This window comes from Ceratosolen solmsi, unplaced genomic scaffold (assembly GCF_000503995.2).
Source record: "Ceratosolen solmsi marchali unplaced genomic scaffold, CerSol_1.0 scaffold14, whole genome shotgun sequence".
NCBI classification, from domain to species: Eukaryota; Metazoa; Arthropoda; class Insecta; order Hymenoptera; family Agaonidae; genus Ceratosolen; species Ceratosolen solmsi.
Window position 1 is genome coordinate 8408339 of NW_011948420.1, and position 19225 is coordinate 8427563.

Below are 19225 nucleotides of genomic sequence, written 5' to 3' on the forward strand. Positions count from 1 at the left end.
TCAGTCAAAAGGAAAAGAGGCAACGCGGATGCCGAGACTACCGACCCTCCAACAAGTTATGCTGCACGGGCATAAAAGCAAGAGGACGCATCTTCCAATTAACGGGCCAAGCATAAAGGACGGAGCTTCCTTTAATCGAGCTGAAAATCTCGTCTAATTAACCACCGAGGCGGAGTGAATGGACGCGTCTCGCAGTTGGACCAGCCGCTCGCTGGGAATATCCGCGCGACGGATTCGTCGTCCTCGCGCGTTGCTGCGCTCCGCCGTTCCGCCGCTTCTCCTCCCCCGTCGCTTTATGCGCCACGATATACATCTGGCGTATTGTATTGAGCAGTGGGTGGGTGGGGTGGATGGGGGGGGGTTGTTTTACGCGGAGGGAGAGCACGTGGGAGAAGAATGACGTTTGCCACGACGGGTAATTTTATTGATTTTAGTGGGAAATTGTGACCATTAGCTCTCTCATCAATTTACGAGCACATTACGAGAGAATTGGATTGTTTGCAAATTTGGTTAGCGAACGTTAACCGCTGCTTCTCCGTACGTTATTTATGAGATTAGATATCGCCGTTTACACCCAAGTGCTTAATATCAACTTTGATTATTTGCACGCCCTCGTTATATAATTTAGCTTATGGCTTTGCTTGAGATTCGACAGCTAAGGTACCCTGGTAATTAAAAACTTGACAAACTAGCCGCGCGCCTAACGTTTATTAAATGCCATTACCGTCATTATATCCTTGTTATAATCATTGGCGTAGTTTAAAAAAATTGTTGCCACGCTTCTATTGAAAGTCAAACTTTCCTCGAGCAGCGTGTCTTTGTCTGTTCGAATGCAGCGGAGGCGCGCGATTATCGACAACAAATACTTTTAATAATCGGGAGGTGAATTTTTACGTTAATCGAAAGTATCGATCGATTAATTATAAAGTACCTCGTTAATAGGCGCATTGAGTACAATTTATTGATAATTATACGTACGAGTAGATCGATCGTCCTAAGTAACAACAATGTCCAATATTTTCCAATATTCCTTATAAATTCAAAATTAATTTATTTTTACAAAAATTCATCAAATACATAAGACTTAAAAAATTTACGATTAACATTTATCGTTTGTTCATTTGTTCATTTATACGCTCATTTTAATCAATATAAAGGAAATTCAGAACAAATTGCAATGTGCTATTAAATTAAGCAACTTAACTTGTCGCTCGAGTCTTAAGTGAAACAAACTTTCGACCAACATTTCCACAACGCTTTCGTCAATTTTTCCAAGTTAATTAATTGATGCACGAGCAATGAAATAACTACCGATTACTATTTGCTGATAGTGATTTGCAAAGTATTTTAATAGATTATTAAGCTCGTAATCTTGATGTAAACTTTCGGGCAAAGTTCATGATTATTGCAAGAAATTTAAAGTGAATGTTGAATTTCGTTATTTTAATGAAAATTAAATAAATAACAATAAAATCCCATAACAATAAAATTAATACATATGCTATTAAGCAAAAATAATCATTAGTTTGGTGTTATCGTTAATTGGACTTCATGTACAGCGGCTTAATGGAATATCTTCGAATGAAATTTCTTTCAAAATTTAAAGTTATAATTAATTTTTATGCGCAAAAGATGTCCTCCTATCGTTGGACGTACAAGTTTAATAATGAAAAGCATTAGACGAGAGTAGATGAGACGAATGATTGAAATTATTTCAGCGATTGCTCGAATTCGTTGATTGTTGAAAAATTATTAATAATAACACGTTGGATAAAATTTTAATACAGAAATTCTTAATACAGATTGTCGATATAGAATTAAGTGTCGCGCATAATTAATGCCCTTTTTGAATTACCTATTATGCATTACACGAGTCTTTTTGAGGCTTTGAGTTGAGACTTTGAGGCTCAGCGTCGAGTCTCAATTATTCATGAATTTTTGATGGATCAGCCAAACGCTTTCTACTCCCACTCATAAAAATGCATTATCGCGAACGAGCGCAATTTATGTCACGATTAATTCGCATTCTCCTCCCAATATCTGAACAGTCAGTCCGCTGTCGTCGTATGCAATTCGCTCGATCCTCTCCTCATTCAATCATAATTCCACTGGTTTATTATCTTAATCAATAAAACATTGTCATAGAATAAGTTAAAGGGACGAAATATTCTAACGAAGGATTTGGTTGCAGAGAGAAAGGGATGGCATATGTTTATTGTTTAATATATTTCATGCCAGAGCATATGAAACAAATTGAAAACTTAACGTTTGTTTAAAAATATCGTTACTTTCTTATTTATCATATCAAATGTGCCGTGACTTGTGGATTGGATTGCAAAATATCTTTCATAAATATATTCCATTGATTTACAGGATGATTAATTTCCGATTAATCCAGCACTAATATCAGTTGATATTTTTTAAATTGTTAATTGCCTTGTCAACTATATTCATTGGCAATTTGTATTGATTAAATATTTGCTTGCACGATAAATAGATGAGAGGTGAAATTTTTTTTTTTTTTTTTTTTTTTTCTCTAGCGAACATAACCAAATCAATCGATTTTTTTTTTTTAACGTAAATTATTAACAATCGCGTTAGCAATGATATTAGTTGTTTTTTTTTTTTTTTTTTTCATTTTCTTTTCAAACAATTAAAATCAATCAAAACATCGATGGATATCACGAATGGTTTATAAAGGAAATGATTTTTTTTTTCTTTTTTATTTTTATTATTATTATTTTTTTTTTATTGTAAAATTCACCTGGTTTCGCCGCTCGTCTCTCAGCATCGATAACTTCTTCATGCCCCACACATACATTTGGGTCCGGACTTTCCGGGAACATGTCGCACTCCAAGTACTCGGGAAGAGTGAGTCCGAAAATTTCGAGAAAAAAGCCGCAACGTCTTTTGGTTTCTGTAAAACGCGTTTAATCTTTCATAAGCTTAGCGCTCATATTCAACTGTAAATCCAATGATAGTTTATAGAAAAGGCATTTAAATTATAATCAGTTGGTAGATTATGTAAATGAAAAATCATTATCGATTGCTGTAAAATGATAGAATGTTGATTTAATGTTTAGCCGAGACTTTGATGACACACTGTGCATCTATTGGAATATTAATTGCACATAAATTAGACTTGTTGACGATCGATGCGTATTATTTTTTTTATACCGATCAGTATATCAATAGTACTTTAAGAGTGACAGTACGAGGTGCTAGCGGACCCTCTACTCCACGAACAACCAAATGCATAAAGCCGAGTGCGAGGAGTGTGATGGAAAAGGAATTGAATTTCGGATGGGCAAGTAAAATAAATCAAATTACCAAAGCAGAGATTTCGGCAGGGCCTCACGGCCTGGCCGCCCTTCGGTCCGCACTTGGGCACGAAAATGCTGCAGAAGAAGAGAGCCGCGAGCTCGTAGCATCGCACGTCGATCACGGCGTCGTAGAGCTCGAGCTCGTGCTGAGCGTCGCGCTGCCGGAAGTTCCCCATGTAATTCGGGAACACCGTGTAATTGTATGGGATCTGAAAGCATGGGGCCATCACGGGACGTCGATTAATTTCTTGCGTCTGTCCACTATGACTCGCTCGCCATACCCGATTGCGCAATTTTTCGTGCCTCTCGCTCACGTAATTCGTCTTTTCGTGCGCGGGCAAAGTACGCCGGAATTTAACGGTCGCAATTTTAATCATCGAACGCGCGGCGAGGATTCACGACTTGCTGAGCGCATTTAAATTAAGTCAAAGTAATATCGCATGTTTTTATGGACCGGGCGTAATTTCACCTGATATGAACATATCGAAGAGACGATGGTAAAATATATTTATAATTTGTAGTCGGTTATTGTGTACGAATGTAATTAATCGACGAGTAAGTGGGAAAGCAAAGGAACGGTGATTAGAAATTTAGCGAAGGAGCAGTTTGGTAATGAAGATAAAAGCTTAAATATTTTTAATCCCCATTCCATTGATGCTATTCGATTAGCATTAAATGATAGGCAAACCGAGCTTATGATTCATAAAATAAATCATATTGAAATATCGTAATAACGAGTCAGATTAGAAGAAAAAGAAACGCAACTGTGCGCGTATCAATGCGTGACGTTTAATTAAATTTCTTTTACGATTGAAAATCAAAATAGTTTGAAAGTAGAATGTCGCCTGCTAATTTCATGATATTCCTTGACGAATGAAATTATTATTTTAAGGATAAAATTACCTTATGATCTTGGCAGAAGGCGACGATAATAGGTAAGCATATACCGGGTGCTGGATTTTTCGTTTCAGCGATGGATAATATTGGCTCTGATAAAACTGCTGCCCCACTGCTCGTTAAGAATGTTTTATTCTCGTTGGGTATCTTGATTGTAGTCGCTGGATAGGCTGAATCGATTAAATAAATTGATGAAATTAAGTGAAAAGGTAAATTAAGGATTTCAATTATAACCAAAGGAGTATTTAATAGCCAACGAGTGACAATGAATATCCTTTTTTAAGATTACGAATTTGATTAATTCTAATTGTTCTGCATAATAAGTAAGTGATATAGAATTGCAATTGTCATATTAATCGTGGAGCCCAATGAAATGATACCATTAACAAATTACTTGTCAGATTGCTTTCTACTCAATTGCTTAGCTTGCTAATTAATAAAAATAATTATACAAATAGTATACTCTAGACATTAAAAGAATTTCGTTTTACCTGCAATTTTACCTGCAATTTCGCAGTATATTGATAAAATCGTCAGTACGAGCTATATCGGACATTTATGTTAATTACAAACACACTATTGTCATACAATTGAATACGTCTTTGTAAATAAAATGAGAATATGCAAGTTTACTTATCAATAATTAGCAAGAAATTCAGATTTTAGAAACTTTTAGATTTTAGAAATGCCGTTGGCAATAAATAGAATTTGAAACGGCGAATTAGTTGAATTATTCCGTATTCAGATATATTGATATTTAATATTCATACTTTAGATAAAATACTTATTGATTGTACGAACATTTAAATACGAAAGCTATCTTGTGAGAAAGTAGAAAAAATTTCTAAAAGTTCAGCCATGTAAAATATGTTTGATGTCAGTTAATAATTCGATTACTTTTATACGTCTTACGCATGGCTACACATTTGTTTACGACGAATAAAAAAAAAGCATTAAAATGTAATTACGAGTTTGCCGAATTGCACGCATTCTTTTAAACAATAATATAAATATCGTTAATATTTTTCTGTATAAAATTCTTTACTTAATAATTCAAAGGATACGACTAGGGGCATAAATATTGAATTTAATAAACTCCAGCGAAATGTTGTAATTCTAGTTTTTAGAGTTAATCATTAATACAAATTTTTTTGCGAATTTTTCTGTACATAAAATTTATTGACATTAATTGTTTTAACATCGGTTCATTTCCTATTAATTTTCAGTTGAAATTTTCATTATTATTTTCTTTATTATTTATTATTGTTTGTTTGATTTGTTTTGTTTTGTTTTGTTTTGTTTTTGTTTTTTTTTTTTTTTTTCATTCATGCTTTCGGATTAAAGATACAAATAATTAAACAAAAACGTAATAAAAACGGGTTTGCACGACACAAGCCCTTGACCACTACAAAAAAAAAAAAATATATATATATATATATATATATATCTCGCTGTCGAGCTTTTTCGTGCTTCATAATTCAACGGAAAGTGTCCCGAGGGGACCTTGTGTAAGTGTATATGTATTTGCGTGTAAAAGCCATGAACCTGTGGTACTCTATTTCACAAAAGTGATATACTAGTGGGCAGCTTTTCAGTGTAAAATAATTTTAGTTTGCTGTGCCGACTTTGCGTGGCTATTGTTGAAAGGGGTGAGAAAGCTGTCAGAGCGGAATAGAAAGTGGGGAGCGGGAAGGGAGCGTGAGTATAAGGATAACAGACAGCGAGGGAGAAAGACACATACTTAGTCATTGACAATTATTCAAACACTAAGGGAGATCGTTTTATGTAATTAAAAGTATTTTATGTACCTATTTCTATGATTATACAATGCTTAGATATTTTTCTAATACCAATGCCATCAAATACATAGACGAGGCTTATATTAAATTTTTTTCTAATTATATTTTATTACGACTCGGTAAGTGTACGGTGGGGATTATTTAAAATTTTAAATTACCTTTTCATTCTGTATTTACATAGTCTATAATATAATTCTTAAAAAATATATTTCCTTCACATTTTGTTATGTGATATTACTGCCTTTGCTTAGAAAGTTTGAGAATTTGTTTCCAGTAAAATTTTCTTTCTTCTCTATCTTTCTAATTTAATCGTTTTAATATTCATTTGAAAGTTTTCAGTACTATAAATAAAAATATACATACAAGCAATTTCAACAGTTGTCTCGGAACAAGAAACATAGTAAAATACTTTTTGTTTTTCATTCAATTATGTTCTATAATATTACCAATTAATATGGACTTTATATATAACAGACGTATGTATATTCTAATTAATAATGATAATATAATAATATTAATTCATAAACGAATGATAGAAAGAAGAGTAAACTATTGAGATTTGCGGTGCTTCAGTTGGCGAAGCAATAAATCACATTTGACGTATTTTTATTTTGTCTCTCTTCTGTATGAATTAATCTAATCATAACTGCAACAAAACATCTAATATATTTATAATGACATAATAAGTACTTGTTGCCGATTAGCATCACCATCGAACTTTAACGTTACAACATCAAATGTGCAAAAAAAAGAAAAAAAAATTAATTAAATCGTCCTGACGTAATTATAATTATGCGAATAATCTTACATTTGAAATAAGCCGCTAAACCACCAGCAATTGCCATAAGTGCTACTGCGTTAACTAAAACTTGAGCGAATCGAAAACGTAGTCTCCCTCTAGTTACGTAATGACTACTTGGTCTTCTAATATCTCTGATGATCTATAAAAGAGAATTTTAAATTTGGTAATTCTCGTTATTTCGATATTTCATCGATATTCGTATGAGAAATCTATTAATACACATATGCATACATACATACACACACACACACACACACACACATACACACATGCATATATACATACACACACACATACACACACACATACATACATACATACATACATACATACATACATACGTACGTACGTACGTACGTACGTACACACACACACACAATTAATAATTGGAGAGATAAGGATGGAAATATATATATATATATGACTACATTACAATGTGAATGCATCGATGTTCTTTTATGAAAAATTTAGTGACATTTATAGTTTTTTTTTCTGTTTTTCTTTTTTTAAAATTATTATTATTATTATTATTATTATTATTATTATTATTATTATTAGGAATATTTAGAGTGCCGTAATCGATTAAATAACTGATCTTTCGTCAATAAATGAAACAATGATTAAAGAAAAATAATGCTGAATTTAGGTGAAGGAAAGTTTAGAAGAGAAAATATTGTTAAAAATAATGCCGCGATATATTTGAATAATGAAACATTAAAATCTATAAGGATTATAAGAAATGATATCCGAATGTGATAATATTAGTTTTTCGATAAATTTCGTAATTCTTTCATATTATTAATAATAGTTTAATATTTTTGTAATAAATCTTTGATGATAATAAATCTGAAATCGGCTTAAATATAATTAATATTCTTTTGAAATATTATTGTTATGACTATCATTATTTCTCATTAATCACTAGAAATATTAGTGGTAATATATAGTCGATTTATCCCATGTCGCGCTGCTGGTTATCCTTGCGCAATGTAAAGTCTTGGGTCGCAAAATCGATATCCCGAAAATATATATGTTTATTCACCGAATTCTCTCGTACTCTCCAACTCCACATCTCCGATGAAACTTTTGTTGAGCTTTCAGGAAATACTCAAGCGCACCAAGTGACTCGACGGATCAAGAAAGAAATGTGACAGCTAAGGGTGGTGGCGGGTGGCGGGTGATGGGTGGGGGGAGGGGGTTGGCTTTAGAGCGCGGAGGCTATTGACGTTGGACATTGACCAGGCTTGGAGCAAATAGTTACGAAGGGCTTCCGCTCGCAATTACGCCTATTCCGTACTATTTGTAATTGGACGTCGGGAGGTTTGCGTTACTTACTCGGTGATGTAATGACATATTGCTGCCGTTCTGGAATCTGACAATAGTCTGCAGACTCGCGGGTGTACTCATTGATTTGGTGATTGGGCTTCCCGGTGGATTTTCCGGCTCCGGGGTTAGTCCCAATGCACTGCCTGTGAACCATTAATTGTTCAAAAACTTTTATTTTCATGGCTTAAGCTCGGTAAATAGCCTCTGAAGCTTCTTTCTTTAATTAAATTTCAAAATTTAATTTAAATGTTATTCGTGATAGACTGCGGATGATATGAACGTTATTGGTCAATCGATACTCGCTTTCTTTAATTTATCCAATAAATTTATCCACTCTAAGTGCGCTAAATTTTCATAAATATATATATATATATATATATATATATATATTATATTATGAGGTTCAATGGAAAAGTAGGTGAGAAAAAAAGTAAGTTTTAGGTTGATATTTCGCCGTCGACAACTGTTAATATACGTAATGCAAATTTAAATAATTTCTCTTTTGAATAATAAAAAGATCAGTATGTATATCTTATGTAATATTATTATTATGTAAATTACTCAAAATTTTATATTTTTAACGTTTGTTTTCCTCTATATCAATTATGAAAGAAAATATTAAGTTGGAAACATAAAAATGTAATAATATAAAAAGTCGAAAGTACATACTTTTTAACGCAAAGAAAATTATTACAATCAAATTAAAAGAAAAGAAAAAGATATTGTGTATATTAAAATTATTATTCTGTATATGTTATTAACATATATATGATCATATATTAATATAACAGATATGAATGTTGATGTTATTCGAATGGCTTGAGACGACGGGTGCATACATGAGTCGCTAACTTTGTTGAAAAGAGAGCATCCGTCACAAAAAACGGAAGGGGTCGGATTCGATTTCCGACCGAATGAAAACGCCCCCGCTCACGTCTTTCGTCTTTATACGTTTTAATATATTCATATTACTTGATTTAAGTAAAATTTTCAGTTGATACATGTACAAGACTACGACTTGAGGCAGATGTTTATAGAAAATAATTTGTATCATTTATTTGTAAGTTGCGAATGAAAATACTCATTCATTTCTTTTACAAAAAAATAATTACTCAGAATTGCAATAATTGTCAGATCAACTTGAGAGTAATATTTTGTTGAAAATCTTTATATTTATTTATTAAACAGTTGATATATCATCAATAATTCATACAGTTTTGTATGTGTAACAGATCCATCATTTATAAAAAGTGATTTAGAAATACAACGAAAATACATTAACATTGAATTATTATTATTATTATTATTATTATTATTATTATTATTATTATTATTATTATTATTATTATTTTAATGTGATAATTACTATTTAGAGTAATAAGTGTCTTATGTAACTTTAATGGAGAAAATGTTCTAACAATATGATCATTCGATAACGTTAAATCAAATTTTATAATTGATTGTTTATGGAAGAAATTGCACTACGATACACCTACGTCTACTATTTGTTTTATTATTTTTCTACGATATTATATAGAATATCTATATATGCTGTATTATAATGTACAAAATAACTTATATATACATATATTTCTATGAAAAATACAACTTATTCTTTCATAAGAATTCGAGAGAAAAAATGTTTCTACACGATATTAAAAATCGGAATAAATTTTAATCGTTTTTTAATCTATTTATCTATACGTATATATTAATTATAATAAAGTTTGTATTAAATAATAATAAACCATGCACTCGTGGCTTTGACAATTAGACAATTAAATTATCAAATTCATTAATTTATCTGCAGCTTAGTTGTAGCAAGTATAAAAAGGGTCTTGTTATTCTTTTTTTATTCTCTTTATTGTCCTACTTTATTCTTGCATTTTTCGTGAAATACATAACGAGATCGAAGACTTACCGGGAACTTTTCCATTTCTATGCTTGTGTGGGAGCAGAGGTGCTTCCATGGTTTTGCTCGTATAACCAGGGGAACTCGTTTGGCTGAAGCTGTCGGAGGAGACGTTACTATCCTGGCGCGGATTCGTGGATTTGGGCGCCGAGTTGGAGCCGATGACACTTAATGGTGGTGGCAGGTTCGTTTGCGTCGCCTTGGGCAATTTCTGCAGTTTTTCCACTATTCTCGTGGATTGGCCAGCGCTCTTTGTCTAGATAAGGGATAGCAAAACTTCCTCCAAGTCAAATAAGAACCGCATAGGCCAATGTATGCGAGCTTGTAACAATAAGAGGCGAGACGGAGGGAGATGCGTTGCCTCGGGTAAGCAAATGACACTCGATAGTGAAGAATCAAGAGTATTTCTATCATTGATCGTCATCTTATTCACTTTATTCACGGTATTGCTCGCATGAATATTGTAGGTCTTAATATTGCATTGCAGTTTGAATAAAACGCGATAAAGATCGATAATTCAAGCAGTATTTTTGTTATTGTGTATTGTGTTTTAATTGGCACAGCCAGGGGCCAAAACTATTAATTCAGAACCCTTTCTTACTTTCTTCAATTGATCTGAATCAAAAATATTTTGCACTCGTTATCCATTGTACGCTCTTTATTAAAAATCTACAATTGAAAAAAAAAAAAATAACATCAAATGCATCGGTCTTCATTATTGAATTAAATTGTCCTTCAAGACTCAATGAACACTTAAAAATTGCCGTAAAATTACGTTATGAAAGCAAAAATGGTTAATAATAATAATAATAACAATAGTAATAATAATAGTAATAATAATTTATGCTTTTTATAAGAATCTAATTAGTGGTTGGCTCGTTTTAAGTGTAAATAAATATTCTTTGTTTCAAAAGAAAATGCATTCTCATTAATTAAAAAAAAAAAAAAAAAAAAAAAAAAAAAAAAAAAAACACAGCACTCCTGCTCATATTTTTACACGCAAATAGGCGTGTAATTATAAATTAAAGTACGTACTCTAGTAAATTTTATTCTGCTTGATTAAATCATTGTTTTCCCCATATCCAATAAGTGCCGTATTTTGATGTAATTATTAAATAAAATTTAATTATTACATATTGTGTTTATAGATAAAAATAGAAAAAAAAGCGCTTAGCATCTTAAATCTTGAGGTTATTTTGAAATAAAAAATATTTCTTTGTCAACATTAATAATACATTGCTCGTCTGGATAGATGCTTTGACAATGATGTAGATGAAATTTGTTGAGAAATCACGTATGATATTAAAATAAACTACTCATAAATACATTAAATTCTTTAACTAATTTAAATTTTTGCATTTACAACGATAACGAAAATATTAACCTACTCGATTATTAACATAAAATTACTTTCACATATAATATTAGTATTAAAGTCAATATAATATTGGCTTTTTAATTTCTGCAACGAATTGTTCAGCATTTTTCAAGTATAAAAATAGCAGTTTAATAATAAATATCTCATTTTAATTTTGTACTATTAAATTTCAAGTGTATACTCCACGCAAAGTGAAGTGTACATAATTTGATTTGATTTGAATATTAATTTTTACATTATCTATAATTGTCAATTATTTATGTATTGGATGTTAATAATAGAGATTTATTCATATTTAAAAATACGAGGTTACTAAGTGAGCGGAACTTTTTCAATTAGGCGAATGAAATGTGATATTCAATAAACAAATTTCTTAATAATGCCTTACAATGGTTAATCAATTTACATATAAAGGATGTAATAAATTATTTATTATTGCAAGATAAGTATAAATTATCATTATATGATGAATTAGAAATGTATTTTGCCATAAAATGATATTGTTTTTAAATATTAGTTTAACACAGCAATTTAAAGTTTCCCCGTTGGTTATCCCCCAAAAGGGATAAAAGAATTTTTTGTTTATTCTTTCACAACACAAATTACTTTTTCCTAATCGGTAATTCGATTGTAATTTGATAAAAATAACGTAATTATATTTAATCGCTACTTTCATTATTCATTTCTTTTAAATAAAAGAAAGGTAAAATGCATTAAATTGCCATTAACGAGGCATGAATTTTATTAATAACGTTCATCAAGCAAAAATAAAATTAATATAAAATATTTGGCTTTACAGCAGATTCGCAATAATGTAATAAAATGAGCATTGACAAACCTCTTGTATGTTGGTAGCACTTTTTTTAAATCTCCTTTCCAATTTTGGTAGTTTCCTCTCGAGTCTTTTAGATGCCGCTTGCATTTCTGCAAATTTATTATGTACCTGACGAGGCCCGATGTTTTCGCTATCTTCATCCTCTTCGTCGGCTAATCTTGATTGCCGTTGCTGCTGCTGCTGCTGCTGCTGCTGTTGCTGCTGCTGCTGCTGCTGCTGCTGCTGTTGTTGCCTTCTATTTGTAGGTGATCGCTGACCTCTCTCGATTCTTCTAAATGACCTAAATGTGTAGCAGAGAGACAAATTTTAAAAGACGCGGCCTTCTCGGCGTCAGTCAAAAAAAAAAAAAAAAAACAAACAAAAAATCAAGTAAAATTCAAGAACATGAAAATTTAAGATAAATGCAAAATATGTTCATTTGAAAATTAGTTTAAAATAAAATATTGATTTTTACGCACGTTGCCTTTTATTTTATTTTTTTCATATTTATATATCGTAGAGTAACATTAATAAATTATTAATTCGAATTTATCGTACTAATACTGGTAAATAATTTGTATTGTAAGTAGATAGTCATGTACGTGGCAGGTTACGGAAAATATTTTTGCATAAAACAAGGTTTCGTGTAATTTACCAGCTGTAACAGTATATGACTTTCTTTTATCGTTCTCGAACGTCTTACCAACATTGTAAAAAGTAATTTGATAGTGGCACTACAGGGTAAAATGAAATATTATAAGACTTTATGTGTTATCCCGAGAACTTTTGACTTTTTAATAAAATATTTTACGGAATTCCGTTACACGAGCTTCGCGCGATATTACTTTTTATACGTTTCAGCAGCTATGAATTATTATTTACTGGCCCACTGTCGTTAACATATTCTTGCCGATATATCCTTTAGTTGCAAATAAAACTTGTTGTATTCGAATATAAATAGTAGTCATGAGTAGAAAAAATATTTTTAAAACAGATTCGACTGGGTGAAGCTAAGTTCAATTCAAAAAATTAAGTTCTGACAATTTACTAAATTAATGTTATACCGACAATCACAGTATAAAGAATCTAAATAAATTAAAAAAAAAATTTTTTTATCAATAAGTTCAGGCATAATTAAAATAAAGAAAATAAGTTAGCCTTAAATTATAAAGTAAACAAATTTGAATGTGTTGGACGCGTAGTATATATATATATATATACATATATATATATATATATGATACTGATGTAAAAATGTTGATGAAATATTTATTTCGATTATGTTATAATAAAGCATAAATACACAAATAATATTTTTCTATTAACTTTATGTTTGTGCGTATGTCCTCTCTCTCTCTCTCTCTCTCTCTCTCTCTCTCTGCGTGTGCGTGTGCGTGCGCGTGCGCGTGTGCGTGTTGACATTTTACTTAATATTATCTCTATTAGGAATGAATATTACCAATTAAATTAGCATTCATTAATTAAACTTGGATATAAAATGCGAAATTTCACTTGATATCCTCGATTATTACGAACAATTAATTACGACGTATAACAACATAAATTACCGGTGATTTAATTAATTACCTATTAGTTTTTAAGCCGTAATACTGTTTGCTCGACTGGTTGGCTGCGATAGTCGTGGACCCTTTAACGGTACTAAATTTTTGAAGCTTTTTCGTGAGATCACGCGATACCTGATCCAGGGCAGTTCTCAGGGCTTTTTGATCAGCGTTGATGTTTGTTGCGGTGTTGAGCCACGATCTGGTGGTACTGTGATTGGACGTGGAAGCTGATACGGGCCATTCATCATCACCCTGACTTTGCAGTTCGGATTGAGGTGGATTTTTTATAGGAATAGGTCGCTCGTTTCTGCTGCGCTTTGGAATCGGTGGCCTTACGTCTGCAGGCTATTATCATGGGTTTAGTTCAGCGTATCGACTCCGCAAATCAAATGTTCAAATTACAGGATAATAGAGAAAATCATTTAAAATATGAATATTTAAATTACTATGTCTTAATTATTGAGTTATTATATATAGAATTATTATTCCCGTTACAACGCGATCGATTGCAAGTCACACGAAAAAATAGGTTCGGAAGCTCGATCAAGGATTCGTGCAAATATTCGAGATTTATCGCAACGAAATTTTTACCACAAACGTTAAAATGCCATCGTCTTGATTTTATTTAGCTAAAATTTAGATAAAAGTCGAATTAAAAATGCGTACGATTCTCCGTCTCTTTACTTCTAAGCGGAGAACTTTTCCCTTTTCTAGGATTTCATTGGATGGGCGAATAATTTTGAGACTCGGTACTCCCAGACAAATCCCAGGTAATTAGTTCACAACAATTGACAATGAAATCGAATACTTTGATATCGTAATAACAACAATAATAATAATAATAATAATAATAATAATAATAATAATAATATTCCCATAGGCCAATGTTAGACGCGGGGAATAAAGTGAAAGTAAAAAATCGTTAAAAGGCAGGGAAAAAAAATAAAGAAGAAACGTGGATGAATTTACCGTTGCGGAATGTCGCCTTGGAAGTGGAGGTGGTATGACACCACTTCCAGGAAATAGTGAATCCTGGAAGAGGGAACTTCTATCGGGCAGTCCCATGCTGTATGTTCTGGTTTGCCTGCAAAATAAAGCCCGAAGGTTGTTTTTTTCTTTTATCACGTGAATTCCCTTTCCACTTTGCTCTCGTAATAATTTCTCAAATTTCTGAAAGTATCAATTTCTCGAAAAATATTTAAAGTTGAATTTAAGGCTTAAGAATGCACAATAGTATGAAATTTCAACGCCTTTATCCATTGGATAACTAACTGGTCTCCATTTCTGACGCTCCCCTCATCGCTCATTAGTCTTTGACTTAGTAATATTATAAGCTAATGATTGACGTATATTTTGTAATGAAAGCCTTTCATAATAGAATAAAGATGTTATTTTCAGATAAATTGCGTAAACTATTTAGGAAGAAACGCCAAATCATATTGAATATACAACTGTCATTCACAACTATAATTATTATTTATTTTTGCTGAATTATCTGTCTATTTTTATTAAATTCAACAAATGAAACATTTAATATTTGTAAGTTGTTTGATGTTAAAAAAATGTTAAAAAGAAAAAGTAACGATCTCATCCAATAATTTGTATTGAATGGTGACAATAAAAAATTTTAATTGATAATATATGTTTTTACAAGGCACATTAATGACATTAAAAAACATAATTTCAATACATACTTATCTCTAAATTGCGCTGTTTACGATAAAATTTGAATAAAAAAACAATCGTTATAAATGTTTTATTCGATATATGTGTATTATATGACTACATATTACCGAGGCTGACGCGTGGGACTCATTTGAATAGCACAAAAATTCGCGTCGGGTGAACTTGCAATATCTAGAACAGAAAATGATTGAAATTAAATCTATAATATAATATAATAGATTAGAATTTGTGATAAGGAGTTTAGTTATTCGTTCAAAATTATGTGTATTCGGATAGTTATTTTGAAAAATGATATTTTTATATTCCTTTGTAATCCTTTGATGATTATATTTGTGATAACTGCAAATTCAAATCATTGTTCATATGATAATGAATTGAAATATTCAAGTAATACGATGAAATTTGGATACTCATTTTTCATAACTAATGCAACCTCAAACATAATGGAAACAATTCGATTTCAAGCTTAACCGACATAATATTGAACTGACAGCAATATTGCATAATTATCATTATAGTTAAAAATATGTAATTTTTTACACTTAATATTATCATTATGAATTAATAATTTTGTATATTTCATATTACAATATATTACGTTATTGTTCAACGCTGTAGAATATTGTGCAATGTAAATTTAAAAAAACCAGCAAGTAAATGTTGTAAATGCACTTTTCAGTTGTATCGCATAATGAATTAATCCTATAAGATTTGCATCGTATCCATAACGAAGCGGCAACAATAATTAAATATATCTATAAATGGTTTAATAAATTCAAACATTTTGCACTATAATATGCAATAAGATATTAACTGTTAACCATCATTTATTGTTTATTTATTGCTCATTCATTAAATCATTTGCCATTTATCATCTCGTTAAATCACTTATACGCACATTATAAATCTACATTATACTATTTAAGTTTTTTCCTCTCTTCGCATTATAAAATTGAAAAATAAAAAAGGAAATTAATTATATATATCATTATATGTCAATATTTTTACAAAAAATTATATGCAATTCAGTCTTTTATCATAATTACTGAATTTTATAAAATCAAAGGCTATTGAGAATAACCTACAATATAACGGAATTTATTCTCAATAAAACATTCATATTGGTAATTATTAATTTCTAAAAATTTAAAGAAATAGTCTCTAAAACTTTATTTTTTATCTGCTTTTATTTTTCATTTTGTATTATATTAAAAGAATTTTGGAAGTTCAATTAATATACATTTATTCATATTTTGTATTTTACATTCCAACGCTTATTTATTAATTTATTAATTTATTAGGTAATTGATATAAATGTATTTTAAGGCTTATTGCTAAATTATTTTTAATTTATGTACACATCATTAATTATAGATGAGTCAATTTATTACTTTTTACTTTGTCATTAACTTGTATTCAGAGAATTTTTTAATTTTCATAAATAGTTCATTAATATATCTGAACTTTATTTTATATTAATAGTGAGTTTTAAATAAACGAATATTTTATCATTTTTTCTTGATATACAAAATCTTCATTAAAATCATTTTGTAATATAAAATTATCTTTACAAATGTAATTAACAACAGATGTAGCATAGAATTTCATATATAGAAAGAATTTCAGTTATATATTCTAGTTTTATACGGTTTTGAAAATTTATTATATAAATATATATATATATATATATATATATATAGATATTGATAAAGATAATGATAGTAGATACAGATAAATAAATTTCAATTACATGTGGATAAATTTGCCATCAAGATTCTTTAGAGATTTATCATTATTTCTAAAACATTAATTTTCCTACTTATTTTATTATTTATTATTAATTATTCAAACTTCGTGAATTATAAATATAAGTTTATGAAAGAAATTGTAAAAAAATATGTAATATTTGAAAATTGATGTTATAAAATTTGTTAGATTAATTAAAAAATTATTCGGATTGTGTGTGTTTTTTTTTATTAATCAGTCATATCTAATTTTATATTTTTGCGTATTTTATTATTCGGCATATAAGTAAGATTTTAATAGAATTACAGTAAATATATATATATATATATATATATATATATATATATATATTCAATATATTATTTTTTATAGAATATATTCTGTACATATTGGTTTACAAGTAAAGTTAGAAAATCTTTATCACGTATTGGAAAGTAAAATTTTCTATTTATTCAACTTACAAACAAAAAACTATTGTACCATTAAATATTTTAGAAGAAAGAAAATAATAAACTATTTGAACAACAATGTTATTATCATAGTTAGATGTATTATTAGATTAAATATTATTAATATGACAATGCTTTAAGTTGTTTTATGAACTTATTGGTTTAATATTTGTATAGATAGAAGTTGCTAATAGTCATCATCTCCATTTATTGACACTTTTTCACTTTTACTACTCATATTTTGTACGAATATTCCACACGTCTTTTGAAATATTTTATATATTTTTACTAATTTTATCATTGTGATTGGAATTAAAATACCAAATAGCATTTCAATATACTTTCAGTTCTAAGACTTTAGTATTATAAAAAAAAATTGTAATCAATCATTTTCAAAACTTCATTTCAATTCAATATTATATATGTAATTCTATGTAACTAAAATATAATATATTTTTCATGTATTTATGAGGAAAAAAGTGCGTTTGTGTTTTATTGATTTTTGTAAGCTGCGTTTGTGCTTGGTTAGGAGGACGGAAGAGTACTTCGTTTTGTGACAATTTGAAAGTTAAGCTTGGAAACTTGCCTGAAAAATTTCCATCTACGTGCTCCTGCGTGAGCATCGACGCATCCATGGTTTTCACCTTATAAGCCGACGAGTTGGTTTGAATGAAATTGTTGGAAGAGACGCTGTCATACTGATGGGCGTTCATGGGTTTGGGTGAAGGGCTCGAGCAGATGACACTCGGCAACGAGGCCAAATTTGTCGGCGTCGTTTCAGGTAATTTCTCCAACATTTCCGCTATCCTTTCGGGTTGTATGACCTTCTGCGTCTATGTTATGAATAGAAAAAATTTTCAAATCACCTGCGGAGGTATTTTGCGAGTGGTAACTTCATTGGACGAATCGTAGTGAATTATCGAATTCAATTTCATTTAAATTTAATTTCGTTTACTATAAAAAACAAATGGATATTCTCATTAAAATATGAAATAAAAGTCGTCAAGTAATTAAGGTACGAAAAGTCACTGCCAATGCAATGCACATAAATTCTAAATTCAAATATTTTAAAGCTATCCGTAAACAAAATCCGCACAATACATTTTCACATTATATGTTTTCGTATATAAGAAATTATAATATACACCCACGCTGTTTTTAAACTAGAATTCTTCTATAAATTGACTTTAATTTTCGTTTTGATATGGCTTTAATAATATTTTGTCTTATTATTATTATTATTATTATTATTAAATATATATATATATATATATATATATATATATATATCTTTAAATATTCTTTTCGATGCTATTATCCATTAGAAATGCTTAGTAGAACATTAAACTTTAATAAAGAATCATTTGCAATTTTAATATTATTTTAATAAGGATTCTGTATCTTATTAATGTGCATCTCAGAAATATTCATACGTGTGTATGTATAGAATTACATAAGACCAGAGAGAAGAAGAGTTAGAGGGAGTGAAGACTGACAGAGAGATCAACAGACGAGTAAATAGAGAAAC

General features: G+C 30.0%; 1 protein-coding gene across 1 annotated transcript in view; it reads right to left on the minus strand.

Moving 5' to 3' along the window:
* The window catches only part of LOC105361044 (corin serine peptidase), a 29300-nt gene that overhangs the window by 7701 nt on the left and 2374 nt on the right, over positions 1–19225 (minus strand). Inside the window, exons 2-12 of the mRNA XM_011498130.1 lie at positions 18284–18530; positions 15610–15673; positions 14786–14900; positions 13839–14161; positions 12276–12552; positions 10065–10315; positions 8157–8286; positions 6828–6960; positions 4227–4390; positions 3331–3532; positions 2765–2917 (exon numbers count right to left, since the gene is read on the minus strand). Of these exons, the coding sequence (XP_011496432.1) occupies positions 2765–2917; positions 3331–3532; positions 4227–4390; positions 6828–6960; positions 8157–8286; positions 10065–10315; positions 12276–12552; positions 13839–14161; positions 14786–14900; positions 15610–15673; positions 18284–18530 (2059 nt within the window). The remainder of the gene's footprint in view (positions 1–2764; positions 2918–3330; positions 3533–4226; positions 4391–6827; positions 6961–8156; positions 8287–10064; positions 10316–12275; positions 12553–13838; positions 14162–14785; positions 14901–15609; positions 15674–18283; positions 18531–19225) is intronic.